The following is a 27,724-nucleotide window of genomic DNA, read 5'->3' on the forward strand; positions in this document are numbered from 1 at the left end:
TTCTTTCCACTTAAAAAAAAAAAAAGCTGGTAGCTTTAAAGGAATCAACATGCACTAACCTGTTGATAGGTCTACTGCGGCTCCTTTTTCTTCGCCTCTCAAAGTGTTGTTCATCTTCAGAAGAGGACGATGAAGTAGAGTCGCTACTGTGGATTGCATGCCTTCGCCTAAAGTAAAGAGGAAAACTGAAATCATGATGGAGGAAGGCAGGAGAAAGAGGGCATCTTACGGGATGCAAACATTAGAAATACCTAATAATCCAAAAATGTTTATCATAAAATTAATACATCTGCTGAATCAATGAAGTAAGCTTTGTTGGTTGAATCTTTTGAAGGGAATAAAAGACTAAGACAACTGAAAAGGGAAAAAAAGATAAGAGGCTGTGGTAGAGCTGACAATCAAACGTTCATTAAGACAAAACATGGTCCAGGCAGGGTGACCTCTCATTCTTAGTCTTGATATAAATCAGTTACCCTCAAAGAGAAAGGCGGGATAAAGAGGGTTTTAGAATCTTTGTGACTGTAATTTTAGAAAGTATTTTCAACATTATACTACATATAATTTACACTTGGAAGGGAATCAACTATTTTGAAATGTCAAACAACCTTAAAAGGAGAACAAGAGAATTTTATGTAAACCAAAGGGGATCAAGAAGGGTTAAAATATGCTAACAAACTGTGAGAAATGAGATGGTCTTTTATCTATAGTATATCCTCAACTCTAAATTCACACCTGCCATTTAACAGTTGTGTAAATGTGGATGAGTTAACTCAACCCATATAAGCCTCAATTTTCCCACTTTAAAAAAAAAAAAAAGACTTCCCTGGTGGCACAGTGGTTAAGAATCCGCCTGCCAGGGGGCTTCCCTGGTGATGCAGTGGTTGAGAACCTGCCTGCTAATGCAGGGGACACGGGTTCGAGCCCTGGTCTGGGAAGATCCCACATGCCACAGAGCAACTAGGCCCGTGAGCCACAGCTACTGAGCCTGCGCGTCTGGAGCCTGTGCTCCGTGAAAAGAGAGGCCATGATAGTGAGAGGCCCCCGCTTGCCACAACTAGAGAAAGTCCTCGCACAGAAATGAAGACCCAACACAGCCAAAAATAAAATAAATAAATAAAATTAAAAAAAAAAAAGAATCCGCCTGCCAATGCAGGGGACACGGGTTCGAGCCCTGGTCTGGGAAGATCCCACATGCCACGAAGCAACTAAGCCTGTGCGCCACAACTACTGAGCCTGCGCTCTAGAGTCTGCGAGCCACAACCCCTGAAGCCCACGCGCCTAGAGCCTGTGATCCGCAACAAGAGAAGCCACCGCAATGGGAAGCCCACGCACCGCAACGAGGAGTAGCCCCCACTCACCACAACTAGAGCAAGCCCGTGCGCAGCAACGAAGACCCAACACAGCCAAAAATAAATTAATTTGAAAAAAAAGATAAATATAGGGCTTCCCTGGTGGCGCAGTGGGTGAGACTCCGACTGCTGATGCAGGGGACACGGGTTCATGCCCCGGTCCGAGAAGATCCCACATGCTGCAGAGTGGCTGGGCCCGTGAGCCATGGCCGCTGAGCCTGCGCGTCCGGAGCCTGTGCTCCGCAACAGGAGAGGCCGCAATAGTGAGAGGCCCGCGTACCGCAAAAAAAAAAAAAAAAAAAAAAAAAAGATAAAAATAATCAAAATCGTAGGTTGGTTGGTAGTATTGAATACGATGCTGATATATGTGGAATCTAGAAAAATGGTACAGATGAACCTGTTTGCAAGTCAGAAATAGAGACACAGGTGTAGGGAACAAACTTATGGACATCAAGGGGGGAAAATGGCGGGTGGGGTGGTGGTGGTGGGATGAATTGGGAGATTGAGATTGACATATATACACTAATATGTATAAAATAGAAACTAATAAGAACCTGCTGTATAAAAAAATAAAATTCAAAACAAAAATACAATGCTGAGTGCTGCAAATACTCAAAAAGTTTTAAAATCACTTCTGCCTTTGGACAGTTGCAAAGACCCACAGAATAAAAACAGAATCTGGCTGGGAAAACCTTTAATCATTCTATTGGCTCAGGGTCTAGAGCATTTCCTGAGTCAGAGTACAATCATAGTTAAGTACGTATGTCCAAAAATATAAAAGGTTCACAATCTATTATCTGAAAAATTGAGGTCCAGAATCTTATACCTAAAAAAAACCTCTGAAAGCAACTATTTCCATTATTCACTTAGCAGCAAAACATGACCTGAAATGTCATAAAGGCAATTCAAAATCTCTATTTGTCCTGCTTACTATGGTTATTCATACATTTTACTATAAAATTAATATATCTGATTATACAGTGCTGGCCCAGACACACCTACAAATGTTAATATTGCACATTATATATGTTGTATGTTTTCTTTGTAAATCGCTCCCCCAAATCTGAATTCTGAAATATAAAGCAGCCCCAGGGTTTTGATAAGGGGTTGTGGAAACAGATATAAGTGAGAAAATAATCCTTCACCATCTACCCATTCAAACACGTCCAAAGACCATATTTGAGATCTGCCTGTAAAACCACCGAGTACAAGTCTGCAGTTTTATATGCAAGACTAACTTATTTAATACTATCATTAATATTATAATAGAATCTTACTTATGATTATGTAATATACATAATTGTGTGTGAATTCAGTAGGTATTCACATAATTAAGACTAACAATTAATAAAAAGGACTAACATTTACTAAGTGTTTCTTGTACCAGGTGGTTGACATATTACCAAACTTAATTAAAACTGGACAAGTACATATTAGTAGGCTCATTATACAGTCGGGGCCAACGTGGCTCATAGTTTAAAGAACTTGCTTAAAATATCAGAATTAGTCAATTCTGTATAATTCAAAACCTTTGTCTATTTAAAAAAAATCCACCTTCTGTACACTACCACATTGATGATCTCCAGTTGTTTATTTCATAAACCAATAAAGTTATAAGCAAACAACAAAACCTTGTGGACTGAGAAAGTTTCCAACGTCTGATGTGCAAAGCAGGGATTATTTTTGAACATTATAGTTACAAACGCATACAGAACTTAACATATGCCAGATACTATTTTAAACATTTTATAGGTATTAACTCACCTAATTTGCACAATACTATGAGATAGGTGCTACTGTCTCCATTCTACAGATCGAAAAACTAAAGCATGGAGAGGATAAATAACTTGGAAAAGGTCATTAATAAGTGGTAGAGCTGAACTCACAACCTAGGCAGTCCTAGTTCTTCAAAATTACACTGTAAAAAGGCCATTATTTCAGTTTTTAAAAAAAATTCTAAATACATATACCCACATTCACTTTTTCCTTTTTCCATTTTACTAATAACTTTTGAAAAATTTGGCACAGACAGCACTGAACCAGCACTTTGAACCTAACCAGAGTGTCTAGAGTTGCCAGTTCTAGTTCCTTGACAACCAGTAACGTGTACTTTGTAATACCGGTGAAGCAATTGTGCTATTTATGTTACCTTCTTGTTTAAAGGGGCTAGGCTTGTTCCAGAAACTCCAAACTGAAGCTAAAGAGTAAACCTTAGATGACTAGAGGTTAGCAATCACAAGGAAGAAAGAAAATCCTACTTAAAGGCAGCATTTCTGAAGTTCTGCTATGTAAGTATGCCAAAGACCCTTCAAAAATCCTACATTGTGGCTGCAAGTTTCACTAAGAGCAATGTTCAAACAACTCTTTGGATGTGTGCTTTCTTTCCCTGCCTAAGTAGGATATAAATGATAAACAGAAGCTGGTCTCTTCAAGAAAAAGTAAAAAGACTAATAAGCCAAATGACTACCATTAAAGTTGTTAGAAGGAATGAGATGTTAACTCTACCATGGTGAAGAAATTGAAAAAAAAAAAAAAAAAGGTTTAAAGGGCTACATTCAAAAGATCAGGTAATAACAAGTGTTAGTAAAGGTGTAGAGAAATTGGAATTCTAGTACATTGCTTGTGGAAATGTAAAGTGCAGCAGCCATTTTGGAAAAACAATCTGGCAATTCCTCAAAACATTAAATATAGTTAGCATTTGATCTAGCAATTCCACTTTTAGGTATATACCCAAGAGAAATGAAAACATTTGTTCACACAAAAAGTTGTACATGAATGTTCATAATAGCATTACTCATAATAGCCAAAAAGTAGAATCAACCCAAATGTCCATCAACTAATAAAGGGATAAACTAAGTATAGTATATTTATACAATGGAATCTTATTTGGCAATAAAAAGGAATGAAGTACTAATACATCCTACAATGCGGATGAACCTTGAAAATGTTATACCAAGCAAAAGAAGCCAGTCACAAAGAATTCCACTTATATGAAATACCCAGAATCTATACAGACAGAAAGTAGAACAGTGGTAGGTTAGGGCTGGAAGCATTGGCGAGTGATAACTCAAGAGTACAGGGTTACATTTCTTTTTTCTTTTTTTTGATCACACCGTGCATGTACGTGTTCCCTGGTCAGGGATGGAACCTGTGCCCCCTACATTGGGAGAGCTGAGTCTTAACCACTGGACCACCAAGGAAGTCCCCAGGGTTACTTTTTGAGGCAAGAAAAATGTTCTAAAATTGTTGTGGTTGGGATTTCCCTGGTGGTCCAGTGGGTAAGATTCCACTCTCCCAATGCAAGGGGCCCAGGTTTGATCCCTAGTAGGGCAACTAGATCCCACACGCATGCCGCAACTAAGAGTTTGCATGCCACAACTAAGAAGTCCACATGCTGCAACTAAAAGATTCCACATGCTGCAACAAAGATCCCGCGTGCCACAACTAAGACCTGGTGCAGCCAAAATAAATAAATAAAATTAATATTAAAAAAATAAAACAAAATTGTGGTGATAGTTGTACAACTCAGTGAATAAAAACCATTGAATTGTATACTTTAAATGGGCGAACTATATGGCATGTGAATTATATCACAATAAAGTTGTTATCAAAAAGAAAAAGTCTAAAGGGAATTATCAAAACCAACACCAAGGTAATTAAGTCAAATAATGTGACTCAGGGTACAGATTAAACCTCTTGGTTCATAGTTTAAATGAGTCAGAATCCTCCACTAGTCCGAGATCCAAGGGCAGGAATTCTGACTTAAGTCATTTTTATATCCATAGTGCTTGGCACATAGTAGTACTCAAACATTTGTTAAATAATAGGAGGGGGAAAAATCCTGTACACAAGGAGCTACGCAATGACATGAGACACTCTCCACAGAGAAAGAGTATACCCTGTGAACCAAATATGGGAACTCAAGCACCAAAGAGGCAAAAAAAATTCCTCCCTACTGCAAGATATATCGTAGGTGGTGATTACAGAGGTAAGTCAATCAACAAGCATGTTAATTCCAGAAATATAAACACATTAAATATGGGAAAAGAAATTAAATTTCAAAGTAACTGCCAGCCTCTCGCTTCTGTGGGATCAAACATAGGCCTGTTTTGTGAGTCAGTCAACCAAGACAGCTGCCCTGGGCCCTATGCTTGATGGGGACTCCAGGGAGCACTACACCTTACTCTCATTTTCTGAAGATCATTAAATTACACTATCAAAATATTGGTCTTTAACAATATCCTATGGGGCCTATGAAAAGTACTGACAGCATGGCCTCCTTTTATTTTTTTAATGTTTATTAACTTATTTTGGCTGCACTGGGTCTTAGTTGTGGCACATGGACTTCTTAATTGCAGCACACATGTGGGATCTAGTTCCCTGACCGGCTATCGAACCCGGGCCCCCGGAACTGGGAGCACTGAGTCTTACCCACTGGACCATCACAAAAGTCCCTGGCCTCTTTTCTTTTTTTGTGTGTGTGTTTAACTTTTTTTTTTTAATTGAAGTATAGTTGATTTACAATGTTCTGTTAGTTTCAGGTGTACAGCACAATGATTCAGTTATACATACATATATATGTAAGAATATGTATATATTCTTTTTCAGATTCTTTTCCCTTATAGGTTATTACAAGATATTGAGTATAGTTCCCTGTGCTATACAGGTCCTTGTTGGTTACCTATTTTATTTTATTATTTATTTATTTATTTAAAAATTTATTTATTATTTTTGGCCGCATTGGGTCTTCGTTGCTGCGCGCAGGCTTTCTCTAGTTGCGGCGAGCGGGGGCTACTCTTTGTTGCAGTGCGCAGGCTTCTCACTGAGGTGGCTTCTCCTGTTGTGGAGCATGGGCTCTAGGCACGCGGGCTTCAGTAGTTGTGACTGGCCTCTTTTCAAGTGCAGTTTATCTTGGGCAGCCCTGACAGGTTGTCTTTCTGATACTCTATGCTTCTGGGCTCTGGTTGTGTGAAAAGGGATGAAGAAACAAGAAATCTAGACCGTACACTTGTGATTTTGAGACTCTGAACATCAAATTAAAAGACCCTGGGTTCATATTTGTCCTAGAAGAGAGAAATTTGTCAGTACCTATAGAGGTGTTGCCTTCCATGGCCAAAACATGATCAGATATAGTCTGCTTCTATGAGGAGGCTTCTAAAAACTGTTCGAATAGTTGAAGTCATAAGACTTCAGTCTTACTTCTGAGCACATTAATAATACTAGGAAAAAAGCACCATTCCCCACATGAGTGTCATTTTTTTCTGCCTTTCTAGGCTTCACCCTATAAGCTTTCTCATTCATGAACTACTATAATGCTACTATTACCCAGAAAATTCTAATGCATCAGAAAATCTGTTATTACTCAGGAGAATGAAGAAATAACAAGAATTACCTCTTTAGACTTAAGTATGACAGGCAACAAGTGTTAGGATGTAGAAGGAAAAGAAACCCACAAATAATTTGAATAGTCATAGAAAATTAATGTTTCCCAGTATGTAAGAAGAGCAAATTTGAAAAATATATCCAAAAATGGATGGTCACAGTCATAAGTCTAGAAGCTATGTAACTTAGAATTTGTCATGGTAAGAAAATATATCTAGGACAGTATGTGAAGAGAAGACTAAACCTATACTCTAACTTAATGTGAAAATTAAATGAAACAATCTATGTAAAATGCTTAACACCAAGCCAGGAATACAGTAAACACTGAAGCGAAGGTAGCTCTCTATTATTAGTGTGGAACAATGGAATAAACTACCTTACCATGGTAGTTGTTAACAATTCCTATCAGTGGAAGCAAAACCAAAAACTAGTCAGTGGTAGTGGGGATTAGAACACCAAAGGCATAGAGCTAACTCTCCCAAATATACAATTCTAGAATTCTATCCTGATACACCTAATCCTAAGACTCTACAATCCTACCTTAACATACAGACAACTATGTTGTCATAAATCAGTCACTATTTCAGAACCAAACCTGTTCATTCGTTTACAATAAGGACTTCTTGGTCCCGCAGAAGATAATCGATATCTTGGTCTTTTGGGAGAAGCTGGGCCACTATAAAATATGTTGGGCTTTCTCTGATGACGAGGTTCTAAAAAAAAAAATTATATGTATGTGACATATAAATATGTATAAAGACAATTTTGCTCTTCACCTAAATATTTACAATGATGCTACTTTCCATGAAAATACTAGTACATATCTACTGTAGAATATTTTACTGTTCATGTTTTAAATCGTTTACGCCTGCAACGTTGCTGTTGAATATATATGTGTAGCATAGACAACAACTAACCAAAACACACACTGGCCATAAACAACCATTATGATTATACTGATGCATAATAGCTGATTGTCAGCTTTGCATATATAGTTGTACCTTTGCTTTGCATATATAGTTGTACCTTTGCATAAAGGTACAACTTTAACATAAATCAAAAGCGATCCTATTTATACTAACTTATAAAATAAAGTACAGGGCTTCTGGGAAGATGGCGGAAGAGTAAAACGCGGAGATCACCTTTCTCCCCACAGATACACCAGAAACACATCTACATGTGGAACAACTCCTACAGAACACCTACTGAACGCTGGCAGAAGACCCCAGACCTCCCAAAAGGCAAGAAACCCCCAGTAACAGGGGTGCGGGGGGCAAAGCGGAGAGATTCCCGCAGAGGATTGGTGCCGACTGGCACTCACCAGCCCGAGAGGCTTGTCTGCTCCCCGGCCTGGGCTGGCGGGGCTGGGAGCTGAGGCTCTGGCTTCGGCCGGAGCGCCGGGGGAGGACTGGGGTTCGCGGCATGAACGCAGCCTGCAGCGGCTTAGCGCGCCACGGCCGGGAGGGAGTCCGGGGAAAATCCTGCCGAAAAGGCAAGAGAGTTTCGTCCTTTGTATCCTTATTCGCTAGGAGAGGGGATTACGGATGCTACTAAAATGAGCTAGAGACGGGCGTGAGCCGCGGCTAAAAGGGCCTGAGTCGCTAAGGCCGCTGCTGCCGTCACCAAGAAGCCTTTGTGCGATCACAGGTCACTATCCACACGCCACTTCCGGAGAGCCTGTGCAGCCTGCCACTGCCAGGTTCCCGGTAACCAGGGACAACTCCCCCGGGAGAACGCGCACGGCGCGCCTCAGGCTGGTGCAACGTCATGCCGGCCTCTGCCGCCGCAGGCTCGCCCCGCACTCCGTGCCCCTCCCCCCACCCCCGGCCTGGGTGAGCCGGAGCCCCTGAATCAGCGGCTCCTTTGACCCCATCCTGTCTCAGCGAAGAACAGACGCCCTCCGGGGACCTACACGCAGAGGTGGGGCCAAATCCAAAGCTGAGCCCCTGGGAGATGTGAGAACAAAGAAGAGAAAGGGAAATCTCTCCCAGCAGCCTCAGAAGCAGCGGAATAAAGCTCCACAATCAACTTGATGTACCCCGCATCTGTGGAATACATGAATAGACAACAATCATCCCAAATAGACGAGGTGGACTTTGAGAGCAAGATTTATGGTTTTTTCCCCCTTTTCCTTTTTTTGTGAGTGTGTATGTGTATGCTTCTATGTGAGATTCTGTCTGTATAGCTTTGCTTCCACCATTTGTCCTAGGGTTCTATCCGTCCGTTTGTTGTTGTTTTAATTTTTTTCTTTTTTTCTCTTAATAATTATTTTAATAACTTTATTATATTTTATCTTACTTTATTTTATTTTACTTTATCTTCTTTCTCTCTTTTTTTCCCTTCCTTCCCTCCTTCCTTCCTTCCTCCCTCCCTCCCTCCTTTCTTTCTTTCTACTTCTACTAATTCTTTCCTTCTACTTCTTCTCCCTTTTATTCTGAGCCGTGTGGATGAAAGGCTCTTGGTGCTGCAGCCAGGACTCAGTGCTGTGCCTCTGAGGTGGGAGAGCCAACTTCAGGACACTGGTCCACAAGAGACCTACCAGCTCCACATAATATCAAACGGCAGAAATCTCCCAGAGATCTCCATCTCAACGCCAAGACCCAGCTCCACTCAACGACCAGCAAGCTACAGTGCAGGACGCCCTATGCCAAACAACTAGCAAGACAGGAACACAACCCCACCCATTAGCAGAGAGGCTGCCTAAAATCATAATAAGTCCACAGACACCCCAAAACACACCACCAGACGTGGACCTGCCCACCAGAAAGACAAGATCGAGCCTCATCCACCAGAACACAGGCACTAGTCCCCTCCACCAGGAAGACTACACAACCCACTGAACCAACCTTAGCCACTGGGGACAGACACCAAAAACAGCGGGAATTACGAACCTGCAGCCTGCAAAAAGGAGACCCCAAACACAGTAACTTAAGCAAAATGAGAAGACAGAAAAACACACAGCAAATGAAGGAGCAAGATAAAAACCCACCAGACCTAACAAATGAAGAGGAAATAGGCAGTCTACCTGAAAAAGAATTCAGAATAATGATAGTAAAGATGATCCAAAATCTTGGAAATAGAATAGACAAAATGCAAGAAACATTTAACAAGGACCTAGAAGAACTAAAGATGAAACAAACAACGATGAACAACACAATAAATGAAATGAAAGAGAGTCTAGATGGGATCAATAGCAGAATAACTGAGGCAGAAGAACGGATAAGTGACCTGGAAGATAAAATAGTGGAAATAACTACTGCAGAGCAGAATAAAGAAAAAAGAATGAAACGAACTGAGGACAGTCTCAGAGACCTCTGGGACAACATTAAACGCACCAACATTCGAATTATAGGAGTTCCAGAAGAAGAAGAGAAAAAGAAAGGGACTGAGAAAATATCTGAAGAGATTATAGTTGAAAACTTCGCTAATACGGGAAAGGAAATAGTTAATCAAGTCCAGGAAGCACAGAGAGTCCCATACAGGATAAATCCAAGGAGAAAGACGCCAAGACACATATTAATCCAACTGTCAAAAATTAAATACAAAGAAAACATATTAAAAGCAGCAAGGGAAAAACAACAAATAACACACAAGGGAATCCCCATAAGGTTAACAGCTGATCTTTCAGCAGAAACTCTGCAAGCCAGAAGGGACTGGCAGGACATATTTAAAGTGATGAGAAAAACCTGCAACCAAGATTACTCTACCCAGCAAGGATCTCATTCAGATTTGATGGAGACATTAAAACTTTTACAGACAAGCAAAAGCTGAGAGAGTTCAGCACCACCAAACCAGCTCTACAACAACTGCTAAAGGAACTTCTCTAGGCAAGAAACACAAGAGAAGGAAAAGACCTACAATAACGAACCCAAAACAATTAAGAAAATGGGAATAGGTACATACATATCGATAATTACCTTAAATGTAAATGGACTAAATGCTCCCACCAAAAGACACAGATGGGCTGAATGGATACAAAAACAAGACCCATATATTTGCTGTCTACAAGAGACCCACTTCAGACCTAGAGACACATACAGACTGAAAGTAAGGGGATGGAAAAAGATATTTCATGCAAATGGGAACCAAAATAAAGCTGGAGTAGCAATTCTCATATCAGACAAAATAGACTTTAAAATAAAGACTATTAGAAGAGACAAAGAAGGACACTACATAATGATCAAGGGATCGACCCAAGAGGAAGATATAACAATTGTAAATAGTTATGCACCCAACATAGGAGCACCTCAATACATAAGGCAAATACTAACAGCCATAAAAGGGGATATCGACAGTAACACATTCATAGTAGGGGAATTTAACACCCCACTTTCACCAATGGACAGATCATCCAAAATGAAAATAAATAAGGAAACACAAGCTTTAAATGATACATTAAACAAGATGGACTTAATTGATATTTATAGGACATTCCATCCAAAAAAACAGAATACACATTTTTCTCTAGTGCTCATGGAACATTCTACAGGATAGATCATATCTTGGGTCACAAATCAAGCCTTGGTAAATTTAAGAAAATCGAAATTGTCTCAAGTATCTTTTCCAACCACAACGCTATGAGACTAGATATCAATTATAGGAAAAGATCTGTAAAAAATACAAACACATGGAGGCTAAACAATACACTACTTAATAACGAAGTGATCAGTGAAGAAATCAAAGAGGAAATTAAAAAATACCTAGAAACAAATGACAATGGAGACACGACAACCCAAAACCTATGGGATACAGCAAAAGCAGTTCCAAGAGGGAAGTTTATAGCAATACAAGCCTACTTTAAGAAACAGGAAACATCTCGAATAAACAACCTAACCTTGCACCTAAAGCAATTAGAGGAAGAAGAACAAAAAACCCCCAAAGTTAGCAGAAGGAAAGAAATCATAAAAATCAGATCAGAAATAAATGAAACAGAAATGAAGGAAACGATAGCAAAGATCAATAAAACTAAAAGCTGGTTCTTTGAGAAGGTAAACAAAATTGATAAACCATTAGCCAGACTCATCAAGAAAAAAAGGGAGAAGACTCAAATCAATAGAATTAGAAATGAAAAAGGAGAAGTAACAACTGACACTGCAGAAATACAAAGGATCATGAGAGATTACTACAAGCAACTATATGCCAATAAAATGGAAAACCTGGAAGAAATGGACAAATTCTTAGAAATGCACAACCTGCCAAGACTGAATCAGGAAGAAACAGAAAATATGAACAGACCAATCACAAGCACTGAAATTGAAACTGTAATTAAAAATCTTCCAACAAACAAAAGCCCAGGACCAGATGGCTTCACAGACAAATTCTATCAAACATTTAGAGAAGAGCTAACACTTATCCTTCTCAAACTCTTCCAAAATATAGCAGAGGGAGGAACACTCCCAAACCTATTCTACGAGACCACCATCACCCTGATACCAAAACCAGACAAGGATGTCACAAAGAAAGAAAACTATAGGCCAATATCACTGATGAACATAGATGCAAAAATCCTCAACAAAATACTAGCAAACAGAATGCAACAGCACATTAAAGGGATCATACACCATGATCAAGTGGGGTTTACTCCAGGAATGCAAGGATTCTTCAATATACGCAAATCAATCAACATGATATACCATATTAACAAACTGAAGGAGAAAAACCATATTATCATCTCGATAGATGCAGAGAAAGCTTTCGACAAAATTCATCACCCATTTATGATAAAAAACCCTGCAGAAAGTAGGCATAGAGGGAACTTTCCTCAACATAATAAAGGCCATATATGAGAAACCCACAGCCAACATCGTCCTCAATGGTGAAAAACTGAAAGCATTTCCACTAAGATCAGGAACAAGACAAGGTTGCCCACTCTCACCACTCTTATTCAGCATACTTTTGGAAGTTGTAGCCACAGCAACCAGAGAAGACAAGGAAATAAAAGGAATCCAAATCAGAAAAGAAGAATTAATGCTTTCACTGTTTGCAGATGACATGATACTATACATAGAGAATCCTAAAGATGCTACCAGAAAACTGCTAGAGCTAATCAATGAATTTGGTAAAGTAGCAGGATACAAAATTAATGCACAGAAATCTCTGGCATTCCTATACACTAATGATGAAAAATCTGAAAGTGAAATCAAGAAAACACTCCCATTTACCATTGCAACAAAAGAATAAAATATCTAGGAATAAATCTACTTAAGGAGACAAAAGACCTGTATGCAGAAAATTATAAGACACTGATGAAAGAAATTAAAGACGATACAAATAGATGGAGAGATACACCATGTTCTTGGATTGGAAGAATCAACATTGTGAAAATGACTCTACTACCCAAAGCAATCGATAGATTCAATGCAATCCCTATCAAACTACCACTGGCATTTTTCACAGAACTAGAACAAAAAATTTCACAATTTGTATGGAAACACAAAAGACCCCAAATAGCCAAAGCAATCTGTTTTTTTTTCAAAGGAATCTTGAGAATGAAAAACGGAGCTGGAGGAATCAGGCTCCCTGACTTCAGACTATACTACAAAGCTACAGTAATCAAGACAGTATGGTACTGGCACAAAAACAGAAAGATAGATCAATGGAACAGGATAGAAAGCCCAGAGATAAACCCATGCACATATGGACACCTTATCTTTGATAAAGGTGGCAGGAATATACAGTGGAGAAAAGACAGCCTCCTCAATAAGTGGTGCTGGGAAAACTGGACAGGTACATGTAGAAGTATGAGATTAGATCACTCCCTAACACCATACACAAAAATAAGCTCAAAATGGATTAAAGACATAAATGTAAGGCCAGAAACTATCAAACTCTTAGAGGAAAACATAGGCAGAACACTCTATGACATAAATCACAGCAAGATCCTTTCTGACCCACCTCCTAGAGAAAAGGAAATAAAAACAAAGATAAACAAATGGGACCTAATGAAACTTCAAAGCTTTTGCACAGCAAAGGAAACCATAAACAAGACCAAAAGACAACCCTCAGAATGGGAGAAAATATTTGCAAATGAAGCAACTCACAAAGGATGAATCTCCCAAATTTACAAGCAGCTCATGCAGCTCAATAACAAAAAAACAAAGAACCCAGTCCAAAAATGGGCAGAAGATGTAAATAGACATTTCTCTAAAGAAGATATACGGACTGCCAACAACACATGAAGGAATGCTCAACATCACTAATCATTAGAGAAATGCAAATCAAAACTGCAATGAGATATCATCTCACACCAGTCAGAATGGCCATCATCAAAAAATCTAGAAATAATAAATGCTGGAGAGGGTGTGGAGAAAAGGGAACACTCTTGCACTGTTGGTGGGAATGTAAATTGATACACCCACTGTGGAGAACAGTATGGAGGTTCCTTAAAAAACTACAAATAGAACTACCATATGACCCAGCAATCCCACTATTGGGCATATACCCTGAGAAAACCACAGTTCAAAAAGAGTCATGTACCAAAATGTTCATTGCAACTGTATTTACAATAGCCTGGAGATGGAAACAACCTAAGTGTCCATCATCGGATGAATGGATAAAGAAGATGTGGCACGTATATACAATGGAATATTACTCAGCCATAAAAAGAAACGAAATTGAACTATTTGTAATGAGGTGGATAGACCTAGTGTCTGTCATACAGAGTGAAGTTAAGTCAGAAAGAGATAGACAAATACCGTATGCTAACACATATATATGGAATTTAAGAAAAAAAAATGTCATGAAGAGCCTAGGAGTAAGACAGGAATAAAGACCCAGACCTACAAGAGAATAGATTTGAGGATATGGGGAGGGGGAAGGGTGAGCTGTGACAAAGTGAGAGAGAGGCATGGACATATATACGCTACCAAATGTAAGGTAGATAGCTAGTGGGAAGCAGCCGCATGGCACAGGGAGATCAGCTCGGTGCTTTGTGACCGCCTGGAGGGGTGGGATAGGGAGGGTGGGAGGGAGGGAGACGCAAGAGGGAAGAGATATTGGAACACATGTATATATATAACTGATTCATTTTGTTGTAAAGCAATTATACTCCAATAAAGATGTTAAAAAAAAATAAAGTACAAAGCTGTGAAAACTAAAATAATTAAAGACAGACATGAAATTTCAAAATAATCCAATTATTTACTTTCAACAAGGCTAACATTTAACTTTCTTTAGAAGAAATAACTTCTTGCACATCTTGGGTAAGTTATGAAAGACAACAGCTATGAGTATTCTGCAAAATGAAAACATGAAAAATAAGAATAACAGAAGAAAGGCAGTGAAGATAAAGGAAACCTGATTACATCTTCTCCTGGAAAAAAAAAAAAAGATAGCACTTACTTTCCAATGGAGCCTGATAGTAAACAGTAGCTTTTCTCTGTCTAAGATAATATCGTTTCTGATTATCTTCTTCTCCATCCTCTTCATCTTCATCTTCATCGTCATCATCTTCATCATCGTCATCTTCTTCATCATCATCTTCATCATCGTCATCTTCTTCATCATCATCATCATCATCATCTTCATCTTCACCATCATCTTCATCTTCCTGGTCTTCACCCTCTTCGGATGACTCTACAATTAAGAAACATTTCCTTTCAGGCTTCTCACCCAAATGCTAACAATTTTTAAAATAGGGGAATAGAAAAAGACTCTCCTTTTAAAATTTATTTACTTCTAGGTTGTTCATAGAAAGAATCTGTAATTCTGCAACATCAAATGAAGATTTTTTAAAAATGAAGTAAAAAACTATAGAATTAAAAACAACTAGGGGAAGGAAAAAAGTAGTTTAAAGGCTACTACCAGTACATACCAAACTAAAGTTTATAGCGTTACTGCTAATTTCATTGATATAGTGGACTTCTGGCTGCCACTGAGTTACATGCAGTATAACTCAAATAATCTACTTAAGATAATGTAACACACCCTCACCAAGCATTTAAAATGCATTTCGGAAAACTGATTTTCATTCAATAAAAGTTCTAAGAAATTGCAGCAATAAGTTCTAAACAGAATAGTAAAACTCAACTTTAACTTTTAACTCAAACAGGTAGAGAGAGATATGCTGTCTGTAGATGTATTATACAAGCAAACCAGTTTAATTTGTTTTAGCATGTTTAAGTGCTTTCCCAACAAGACATATTACCCTTTTATCTCCCCTGCCTTCACTTTTTCTTTGAAACTATGATAACCCTAATTTATCATAAACTACCATAAATGTCACAGCTTCTGAATAAAAAGGCTATATTCTGCTAAATAAAACCCAGAAGATAGAACAAGAGAAAAGACTAACCCACACTGCCTTCTTGATTGTCAGTTGTTTCTTCATCAGTTCTTTGAATACCTTTTTGTTTTCCTCTTGTGTACATATTAAGATTCCCCTAAAAATATGTAAATAAAATCCATTAAAGTTTAGTATGTTTATTTAAAAGAATCCAGTAGGGCCTTCCAATCCTACTGAAAATTAAGATATTTCCAGCTATAAACTCTTAAAACTCCAGCAATAATTAGTGACTGATCAAACAAATGCTGAACAAAATGATGAATAATTTAACCAAGAAATGGATAGGTTCTAGAGAAAAAAGGTTAAACTGGAGATTATTAAATCATCCCCTTAATGGAAGAATATATTTACTTTTTCTGTTTCATTAAACACTCCCAAGTCTTCAAGTTGTCTTATTCGCTGTCTACGCATCTTCTTCATATCATCCATTTTTTGAAGTACAGCTTCAGCAGTGCTTTAAAAAAAATGATATAAAAATAAGCTAAAACTGTAAAAGAGTAGTATATTTTAGGACTTTCCTGGTGGCGCAGTGGTTAAGAATCCGCCTGCCAATGCAGGGGACACGGGTTCGAGCCCTAGTGCGGGAAGATCCCACATGCCGCGGAGCGACTAAGCCCATGCGCCACAGCTACTGAGCCTACACTCTATAGAGCCCACACTCCGCAACAAGAGAAGCCACCACAATAAGAAGCCTGCGCACCACAACAAAGAGTAGCCCTAGCTCGATGCAACTAGAGAAAGCTCGCATGCAGCAACGAAGACCCAACGCAGCCAGAAATAAACAAATTTATTTAAAAAATAAAAGAGTAGTATATTTTTAAAAACTTCATTTTTCTTCCATTGTATTCTCTGAGTGCTGGGATTTTAAATACCCTTAATAGAAGCACTGATTTACTAATGTAAAAATATTTCATATTCTTTGTACGAATTTAAATACACATACAGATTACAAAGTCCTCTAATAATCACTCTACTTTATACTTTACATAAACTGAATGCATTAAATACTCCTGCTAGTCAAAACTTCGTCCCCAACAAAAAGTTTTTTGCCAGCTAAATAATCTTGATCTAAATTTTTACTTACTTTGTTATAAGTTTGTCAAATAGTACAGACTGGTTCACGCTACCATAACGACTTCTAATCCTGCAACTTCTGCGAACTTCGACATCACCATTCTCTTCATGCAAGCGTTCTGTCTTTTGAACTATGTTTCTAGTCCTCAATGACCGAGTAACTGTAATTACTTTGTCTTCATAGATGTGTACATAAAAGCAAGTAGAAAGATTTGAAATAACAGCATTTATAAAACAATTCTAAAATGAACAACTGAATAGCTACACTTTCATATAACGAAATTTTAGTTTCTTGAACTTACCCTTCTCAAAAGTACTAGAAAACAAAAATAAAGTTACAACATACACCTACCATAGGTCCAGCCATACCACTCTCAAGAAAAAATGAAAGCTATATATATAATACAAAGACTTGTACACAATGTTCAAAGCAGTTTTGTGACAGTCCCCAAATGGAAACAACCCAAATGTCCATCAAAAGATGAAACTGTGGGAAACAACCTAAGTGTCCATCAATAGGTGAATGGATAAAGATGTGGAATATACACACAATAGAATATTATTCAGCCATGAGAAAGGACATCCTGCTATTTGCAGTAATATGGATGGACCTTGAGGGCATTATACTAAGTGAAATAAGTCAGAGAAAGACAAATACTGAATGATATCACTTACATGTTCAATCTAGAAAAACCAAACTCATAGAAACAGAGACTAGAATGATGGTTACAAAGGACTGGGAAGTGAGAGAGAAAGGGGAGATTGTTAGTCAAAGAGTACAAATTTTCAGCCATAAAATGAGTAAGTTCTGGGGCTCTAATGTACAGCAGAGTGGCTATAGTTAGTAATACTGTATTGCAGGGGTCCCCAACCCACGAGCCTGTTAGGAACCAGACCGCACAGCAGGAGGTGAGCAGCAGGTGATCAAGCGAAGCTTCATCTGTATTTACAGTCGCTCCCCATCACTTGCATTACCGCCTGAGCTCCGCCTCCTGTCAGATCAGTGGCGGCATTAGATTCTCATAGGAGCTCAAACCCTACTGTGAACTGCACATGCGAGGGATCTAGGTTGCACACTCCTTATGAGAACCTAACGCCCGATGATCTGAGGTGGAGCTGAGGCAGTGACGCTAGCGCTGGGGAGCGGGTGCAAATACAGATTATCATTAGCAGAGAGGTTTGACTGCACAGAGACCATAATAAATCAATTGCTTGCCGACTCATACCAAAACCCTATCAGCGAGTGGCAAGTGAAAACAAGCTCAGGGCTCCCACTGATTCTGCATTATGGTGAGTTGTATAATTATTTCATTATATATCACAATGTAATGATAACAGAAATAAGGTGCACAGTAAATGTAATGCTCTTGAATCACCCCCAAACCATCCCAACACCCCCGCCCCCCGATCCGTGGAAAAACTGTCTTCCATGAAATTGGTCCCTGCTGCCAAACGGGATGGAGACTGCTACCATATTGTATACTTGAAAGTTGCTGGGAGAGTGGCTCTTGAGTGTTCTCAACACAAAAAAGAAATGGTAATTATGTGACATGATGCAGGTGTTAGATAAAGCCACGGTAATAATCATTTTGCAATATATAAGCATCAAATCAACAATGCAACGAACTCCTTAAGTTAAGGCAATGTTATATGCCAATTATATTAAAATAAAGCTAAGGAAAAAAATTGTGGTATACCCACATAATGGAATACTACTCAGTAATAAAAAGCAACAACATGGATGATACTCAAAGTAATTATGCTGAGTCAAAGAAGCCAAAGAAGAATGCATGCCGTATAATTCCATTAATATAAAACTCTAGACAATACAAACTCACCATACTCTACAGCACTCTGTAGAGTGCTGTCACACTCTCTACAGTGACAGCAAGCAGATTGGTGGCTGCTCAGGAATCTTGGGTCATGGAGAGGAGCTAGAGGAGCCAGGAGCGATTACAAAGGGGCCTGAGGAAATCCTGGAGGGTGATGGTTATCTTTACTACCTTATCGTGGTGATGGTTTGACGGCATGCACTTATATCAAAACCAAACAAACTGTACACTTCAAATATGGAGTTTATTGTATGTACCACAATATGCCTGTAAACAAAATACTAAATACATGCTTTAAAAAATTTAAATGCCTTTAACATTACTTACCTTCTTTGCACTCTTCTTTTTTTTTATCAGCCTGCTGTCTGGCCAACTGCCTATATGAAAAAAATATAGCAAATAATTCAAAATAATTTTAAATCCTATATAATACTACAAACTAGGACCAAAAATTAAATCAGCTTGTAGGGTAAATACTTAGAGTTACCTAAAAACCAGTGAAAAAATAGCGTGAGAATACCTATGCTTATATATTGTTATGGCTAAACAAAGGCTGAGAACCCTGTTGTGAAATTCACAGCTGTGTCTCAGTAACTGCAGGGGATTGGTTCCAGGATCCCACATGGATACCAAAATCCGAGGATGCTCAAGTCTCTTATATAAAATGGCATAGTATTTGCATATAACCTCTGCCCATCCTCTTTTTTTTATTATTATTATTATTTTTTTTTGCGGTACGTGGACCTCTCACTGTCGCGGCCTCTCCAGTTGCGGAGCACAGGCTCCGGACGCGCAGGCTCAGTGGCCATGGCTCAAGGGCCCAGCCACTCCGCGGCACGTGGGATCTTCCCGGACCGGGGCACGAACCCGCATCCCCTGCATCGGCAAGCGGACTCTCAACCACTGCGCCACCAGGGAAGCCCCAACCTCTTGTATTTTTTTTAAATAAATTTATTTATTTTTGGCTGCGTTGTGTCTTCCTTGCTGTGCGTGGGCTTTCTCTAGCTGCCGCAAGTGGGGGCTACTCTTCATTGAGGTGCGCAGGCTTCTCTTGTTGCGGAACATGGGCTCTAGGCATGTGGGCTTCAGCAGTTGTGGCATGTGGGCTCAGTAGTTGTGGCACATGGGCTCCAGAGCGCAGGCTCAGTAGTTGTGGCGCATGGGCTTAGGTGTTCCGCCGCATGTGGGAATCTTCCCGGACCAGGGCTCGAACACGTGTCCCCTGCGTTGGCAGGCAGATTCTTAACCACTGTGCCATCAGGGAAGCCTGTCCTCTTGTATACTTTAAATCACCTCTAGTTTACTTATAATACCTAATACAATGTAAATACTATGTAAACAGTTGTTGGTGAGTGGTAAATTCAAGTTTCGCTTTTTGGAGATTTCTGGAATTTGGGGGGAGGGGATATTTTCAATCCACTGTTGGTTGAATCTGCACATGCAGAACCAGTGGATACAGAGGGCCAACTGTATGCATTAACTTTTAGCTAAACAGAATTAATCAGAACAAAGTATCTTACTTAAAACAAGAAATGAAATCCTCAGCCTAAGTATTTAGGTATAACTAAACTATTAAGCACTGAGTAAAAACAAGACAATGTGTTTTATACCACAGGGATATAGTGGTCCCACATCCTTGAGGACCTATAAACATGTTACCAAACTTAGTGACATGTTCATTTCCTTCTCCGAACATTTGCTGGCTACAATCTTTACATGACATGTAGAAAGAGTCACATTTGTGAATCAGATATCCCACCTACAAACTGGTATACAGAATCTGTTGAATTGCAAAGAACACCTTCCAAAGCTTAAACAAAGTATCCTTCTCTCATCTTTTCCCCCAAATCCACTGAGCAACAAAGCAGTATGTTTCATTAACCTATTTTTAGGGACTCAATTTTCCATACTTGGATAGGCTATATCTATTAATCAACCTATGAATCAAGCAATATTTGCAAGTGTGCTGGTTAAACCCATGGAGTTTCAAATGGGACACTTTAAAATAAAACAAAACCATCTTATCCAGAAGAGCTAACTCGTGTCCTCCTAACAATGTAAGTCATCATTAATTCCTTATCTCTTTTGGAACACAGGTAAGAACCAAGAACAAAATAAAAAACCTTTCAGCAATCCATCTACAGATCAAGGTCTAGTTTGTTCACAGACTTTTCTCATAGAGGAGACCCTCCCTCCATACCATGTAGGTCTACACTTTTATAAACCAGACCCCCTATCAGGTGCTAGGGATACAAAGACTAAAGCAGTGTTTTTTTTCTGGGTTTTCTTTTCTTTTTTTTTTTGCCTGTAGGGGAAGGGAAGCACTTTTTACCCTTGCAGGGGTTGCTATACTTGTTCTTAAACAGCTAGATAATAAATATTTTTGGCTTGTCAGTTTCTGTCATAACTACTCATACAACTCTAACAGTGAAGCAGGAATGCAGCCATAGACAGAAGTAATGGGCATGGCTGTGTTCCAATGAAACTATTTACCAAAACAGGAGTCTGGACTTTTGTCAACTCCTGTGAATCTGATGAAAGCTATGGATCTTTTCTCCCTAGAAAACTGCATATACATATACAAGTTTAAACATTACTTCAGAGGTTTCATAGGCCCCCTGAAAACCATGATTACTGGACCTAGTTAAGAACTCCAGGACCAGACAAATATATATCCTGCTCTCAAGGCACAGTTATTCAAATCTTTATTATTCTAACAGTCTTGGTCCCCTGGTCTTTGAGCCCCAAATAGATTTAAAATAAAGGGGTAAGGGGTAAAAAAACATAGAAAGGAAGTTAGAGATTACTATAGTCAAACTGGCAACAGCAAAAAGGGTCACCATGATAGGAAATAAGAAAACTACATAAGGCAGAATTCAAAAACACTATAGACCACTTTATATGTCTTATACAAACAGATCCTGGTGTTACCACTATATAAAATTATTGTCTTTGTAATAATGATGTGAATACAGGGTGTTTTTTTAAAGATAGTAATTCTTTTAAAGATTGGAAGAAATATAAATGGCCAGCCAATAAGCACATGAAAAAATATTCAACATCATTAACCACCAAGTAAATGCAAATGAGAACCACAATGAGATACTTCATACTCACATGGCTAAAACCAAAAGGACAGACTATGGCAAGTGTTACTGAGGATGTAGACAAATTGGAATCCTCATGCACTGCTGGTGGGAATGTAAAATGGTACAGCTGCTTTGGACAATGTTAAAACAGAGTTACCGTTTAGCCCAGCAATTCACTCCTAGGTATATACCCAAAAGAACCAAAACCCTATGTTCACACAAAAATTTGTACACCAATGTTCATCAACTAATGAGTGGATAAACAAAATGTAACATATTCATATAATGGAATCTTACTTGGCAATAAAAAGAATGAAGTGATGATAGATACTACAATATACATGAACCTTCAAAACATACCAAGTAAAAGAAGCCAAACACGAAAGAACATATGTCGTATGATTCCACTTGTATAAAATATCCAGAATAGGCAAATCCACAGAGATAGAAAGTAGACTTGTGGTTCCCAAGGGGCTGGGGATGGAGGGATAATGCGTATGGTGTTTCTTTTGGGGTGATGAAAATATACTGAAATTAGATAGCAGCAATACTTGTACAATACTGCAAATATTCTAAAACCACTGAATTATACACTTTAAAATCATGAATTTTAATGGTACGTGAATTGTTATTTTAAAATAATAAAGACAGGAATTCAATAAATTTTAGAAGCAACCTCATTTAAAAACACCAAGTCACTCATTTTTTAAAATAATATTATCTTAAAAAATATTTTTGTTTATTTATTTATATTTTTGGCTGCATCGGTCTTAGTTGCAGCACTCAGGATCTTCATTGTGGCATGCGGGATCTTTGTCACAGCGCACGGGCTTCTCTCTAGCTGTGGCATGCAGGTTTTCTCTCTCTAGTTGTGGCGCATGGGGGGGCTCCATGGCACGTGGGCTTTGTAGTTTGCAGCAAGCAGGCCCTAGTTGCGGCGTGCAGGCTCAGTAGTTGCAGCACGTGGGCTTAGTTGCCCTGCGCCATGTGGGATCTTAGTTCCCTGACCAGGGATCGAACCCGAGTCCCCTGCATTGGAAGGCGGATTCTTTACCACTGGACCACCAGGGAAGTCCCACCAAGTCACTCATCTTTAAATCAGGATTAAAAAAGCACTTATTTTAATACATTCCTTTAATACCTAACACAATGTTTCACAGACCTGAGTAACATACAGAGCCTTTTAAGGAAAAAGACTTTTGAGGATTTCCCATATTAAGTTTTTTATGATTATGTACAAGCCAAACTAGATATAAATAAATTCATTTAGGTTTTACACAAATGAAACTATAAAAACAACTACCAACAAAAATATTAACGGAATACATTGGAGGTTTTGCTGAAACAAATTAGCCATTTGCTGTGTGAATGTGGTTCAGACTGCTATGGGTTTCTCTTGAGTTTGGCATGTTATGTATTATGTTTATTGTGTAACATGATGACTCAATTCATCCATTTCTCTTTATCTGAAGTGCTCCAAATCTTCATTTGAACAGCACGTCATGACATCACATCACGTGGCTTTCTCTTGGAAGCAGATGCATCCTTTATGTATTAAAGTCAGACTCAGTTTTTTTTTTTTTAATTTATTCATTTTGGTTGTGCTGGGTCTTAGTTGTGGCATGTGGGACCTTCGCTGCGGCATGTGGACTTCTTGGTTGCAGCATGAGGACTTCTTGGTTGCAGCATGCAAACTTCTTGGTTGCGGTATGCAGACTGCTTAGTTGTGGCATGCATGCAGGATCTCGTTCCCCGACCAGGGATCGAGCCTGGGCCCCCTACATTGGGAGTGCAGAGTCTTACCCACTGAACCACCACGGAAGTCCCTAGACTCAGTTCTTATCTCCAGAACCCGAGATAACTAAAGCAGTACTACTTGGTACCAAATAGTGCCTGAAATTTTATGGCTATTCTCTATGAGGTAGCAATTTAGATGATTCAGAATATTTTTTCTTCAGATCATGAAATAATCTTTAAATTCTCATAGAGAATTCATGGAACCCATCAATCCAAGAAGACTTCAAATACCCCAGTATTTCAAGTTTCAGAAATACTGGGGTAGCTTAAATTGTATTTCATTGATTCTAAAAATTGTACATTTCCCCCCCATTTTACCATCTCTGAAATTGGGATATATCTTACTACTGATGGTATGTCATAGTTTAACTTTCAGTGTTTTTTTCTTTCTTACTGTCTCATAAAATAATGCTGTGTGTTTCAATTGTTGCTAACTTGGATTCCATGAAATACAGTAGGTATTCCATGAATAGTGGATGAAACAAGATGCAGATTTAAATATATACAATAAAAGACCAAGTATATAATTGAAAAAAATAACAGTACCAAAAAGAAACTTAAAAGGGCACAACCTCACTTATCTGGAAAATCTGCTACACAAAATAAGAATCAAGCCAAAGCAATCTTGCTGGGGAAAAAAACGGAGCTGGAGGAATCAGGCTCCCTAGAGCCCGCACTCTGCAACAATAGAAGCCACCACAGTGAGAAGCCTGCGCACCGCAACAAAGAGTAGTGCCCACTCACTGCAACTAGAGAAAGCCCTTGCGCAGCAACGAAGATCCAACGCAGCCAAAAATAAATATTTTTAAAAAAAATTCGATTTGAGAGTAAGATGGTTCTAGTTTTCTACGTCATTACGAGTAAATTCTTTGTGAGAAGAATTAATGTAAAAACAATTATTTCATCAAACAAATTTTATTATAATTGGCACCCCTCTCCCAATTCCTGTTAAGCCCACCAAAATGGGGACAAAAGTGAAGGTTTTGAGCTAATTAAAGTTAGATTTAAATTTGCCCTGGACCAAATAAACCCAATTTCCATGAAGTACATACTTCCTAATTCACTGAAATTAATTCCTTGAGTATTAAAATGTAATTCATGCCATCTACCTCAGGGTTCTTGAGAAACAAAATTTAAATATGTATAAAGCACCTAGTCAAAAAACCATTGAACCACTGAACAAGTCAAAAAACAAAAACAAAGCCATGTTCTGCCTCCTATGTGAAGCCTTAGAAGCATACCAACAGAGATATTCATAAATGACTTAGAATTGATGAAAAACTTGATAGTAAGCAATCAGAAATATAACTACTATTTTGAATAAAGGTTTTTTACAGACTATGAAGCAGAACCACATATCATAAGTTATAGTCATAAACTCTCTCTAGATTACTCAAGTACCCAGAACTCATCCTGTATCAACCAACCTCTTCAGTTGCACTCACACATATCACAGATACCATCTTTGAACAAGAAAATAAAAACAAACCTGACCTGAGGACATATTAAATTTTTAATTCAATAACATTCATTTAGTGCAATTTCATCTCAAATAAATTACATTTTACAGTCTGGACTCTTGATGACCAGTCAAGAACACACTTAAAAATTAAATGCAAATCTTAAATTATTACTTTAAAACTATTTTGAATTAGCATTTAAGCATCTTGTATTACCTTGTAAAATGCCTGCCATTAGTATGTTTCTCCGTTACTTCCATATTCTTATCAAAACTAGAATCTGAAGAATTCTGTGCATTTTTTCTCAAGCACTTTAAAGCACGTGTCCGGTGGTAGGTTTCAACTTCCTTAACTGAAGACCCATCCTTTAAAAAAAAATTAAGAAAGACATCTAAGTTTTTCTTCAGTCAAATCCCCAAGTTAAACTCCTAAGATTTGTCTCTGATTAAGTTTTAACAACTGCTTTTGGTGCACAGTATCATTTTTGCATCTCCCCAAGAAACGAAAATAATTAATCTCTAGAATAATCATTTTACAATGAACAAATATGAGCAATGTCTATGAGGCAGCTAGTATAAGATTTATTAATGTTTTATAGTTCTACTTCACAACAAGTAGTCTCCAGTGAAATTTTCTACCACTGATAAAAAGTTGTAATAGTTCATAACGGTAAATACTTCTCTATTTTAAGGCTACAGAAATTAGAAAGATACGCATACACCATGAAACCACTGGAAACAACCCTAAAATGACTGGACTGTCAGAAGTGTAATTTGGCTTGGATGACAAAAAGGAGTTATTACTATCTCACACAATTTCACCCACATAATGTAAAAAATGAATTTAGAGACTGTTTAGGTACGTTTATTTCTTGTAAAAACCACAGAGCTCTATTTAACTTTATTTTTGCTCAAGAGACTACAGGCTCTCTAAGTTACTGGGTTGCTTTATGAGCTACAGAGGTTCTGTCATAAAGTATTCAAAATTTCATACATGCCTCTTAGAAATCATACAGAGGATACTTTTACGTTAGAAGAGAAGGCAAATGTACCTAACAACTCTATAATCCTATGTCTTACTACTCTAAAAACTTATAATTTTAGAAAAACAGGCAGTGTTTTTTTTAAAAAACAATAAAACATCAGTGCCCCCTTACCCCATGCGCCTCAGGCTGGCTTTACCTGGTCATTTCATCATATTTTATTAGGATATTTTGTCATTTAATTTTGTTTCAGGAAGAATATTTGATTGGTTCAAAGGTAAAGTAAGGATATTTACACCACAAGGATCTGTGCAAGAATTAGACACGTTCTTAAAGGCACGAAAGGACAATTAAAAAAATTAGTTTCTTCATAAGGTATTAAGTGATACGTATGATTTGTTACTTTTATCAGTGTGCCTATATTTCAGGATGTTTCAAAAAAGAATACCTATACATTTAGGCAGGTGTATTATTTTTTAGATGAATACCTACCTACATCTTAGATGGGTGTAGTGTAACGTAAGACTTTCCAAGGAAAATTTTAAGGGTATCTATTTCCACTCTCTCAACTTCCATGTGTACTTTTTCTTAAAATGGACCTAAGGGCTTCCCTGGTGGCGCAGTGGTTGAGAGTCCGCCTGCCGATGCAGGGGACACGGGTTCATGCCCCGGTCTGGGAAGATCCCACATGCCGTGGAGCGGCTGGGCCCGTGAGCCATGGCCGCTGAGCCTGCACGTCCGGAGCCTGTGCTCCGCAACGGGAGAGGCCACAACAGTAAGAGGCCCGCGTACCACAGAAAAAAACCCCCACAAAAACCAAAAAAAAAACGGATCTAAGAAGGCATCTTAACACAAGGCATCCTCTTTCATTTACCTTTCTCCCATTTACAAAAGAAAGTCATAACTCTCACTCATTCTGAATCTTACTATTGTGGGCTGCTTCAAGGCATTAAAAACCTTCCTAAAGCCAAAGAAAAACACTAATGTAGGTGTTAAGTGAATGAATGACTAAGCTAGGCAACAAATCCTTTCCTTTGTTAGGTGGTTTCCAATTCTTCCGCTTTTAACAAAATTGAAAGGAGACCTAATCAAGCTAAGAGACCATTAAAAATGTTTGGCAAGTGATTTTCTGCTTATAAGCCAGAAAAACTGAGTGGCACTGCAATATAATTCCCTTCATTACTATCTACTTGTTTATATGAACAATGTTTCTCAGTGCTTACCTTTATAAAAACAATGAAACTAATGACAAAACACTCTTCAGCAATAAATAAGATTTATCCACAGGGGAGGGGGAAGGGTAAGCTGTGACAAAGCGAGAGAGAGGCATGGACATATATACACTACCAAACGTAAGGTAGATAGCTAGTGGGAAGCAGCCGCATAGCACAGGGAGATCAGCTTGGTGCTTTGTGACCGCCTGGAGAGGTGGGATAGGGAGGGTGGGAGGGAGGGAGACTCGAGGGAAGAGATATG

General features: G+C 38.5%; 1 protein-coding gene across 1 annotated transcript in view; it reads right to left on the reverse strand.

Annotated features, from left to right (window-relative positions):
- The window catches only part of ATAD2 (ATPase family AAA domain containing 2), a 73,068-nt gene that overhangs the window by 34,978 nt on the left and 10,366 nt on the right, over positions 1 to 27,724 (reverse strand). Inside the window, 8 exon segments of the mRNA XM_032610325.1 lie at positions 60 to 167; positions 7,327 to 7,444; positions 15,072 to 15,305; positions 16,024 to 16,111; positions 16,366 to 16,468; positions 17,099 to 17,264; positions 19,248 to 19,297; positions 25,483 to 25,631. Of these exon segments, the coding sequence (XP_032466216.1) occupies positions 60 to 167; positions 7,327 to 7,444; positions 15,072 to 15,305; positions 16,024 to 16,111; positions 16,366 to 16,468; positions 17,099 to 17,264; positions 19,248 to 19,297; positions 25,483 to 25,631 (1,016 nt within the window).

The sequence above is a fragment of the Phocoena sinus genome, chromosome 17, assembly GCF_008692025.1.
Source record: "Phocoena sinus isolate mPhoSin1 chromosome 17, mPhoSin1.pri, whole genome shotgun sequence".
NCBI classification, from domain to species: domain Eukaryota; kingdom Metazoa; phylum Chordata; class Mammalia; order Artiodactyla; family Phocoenidae; genus Phocoena; species Phocoena sinus.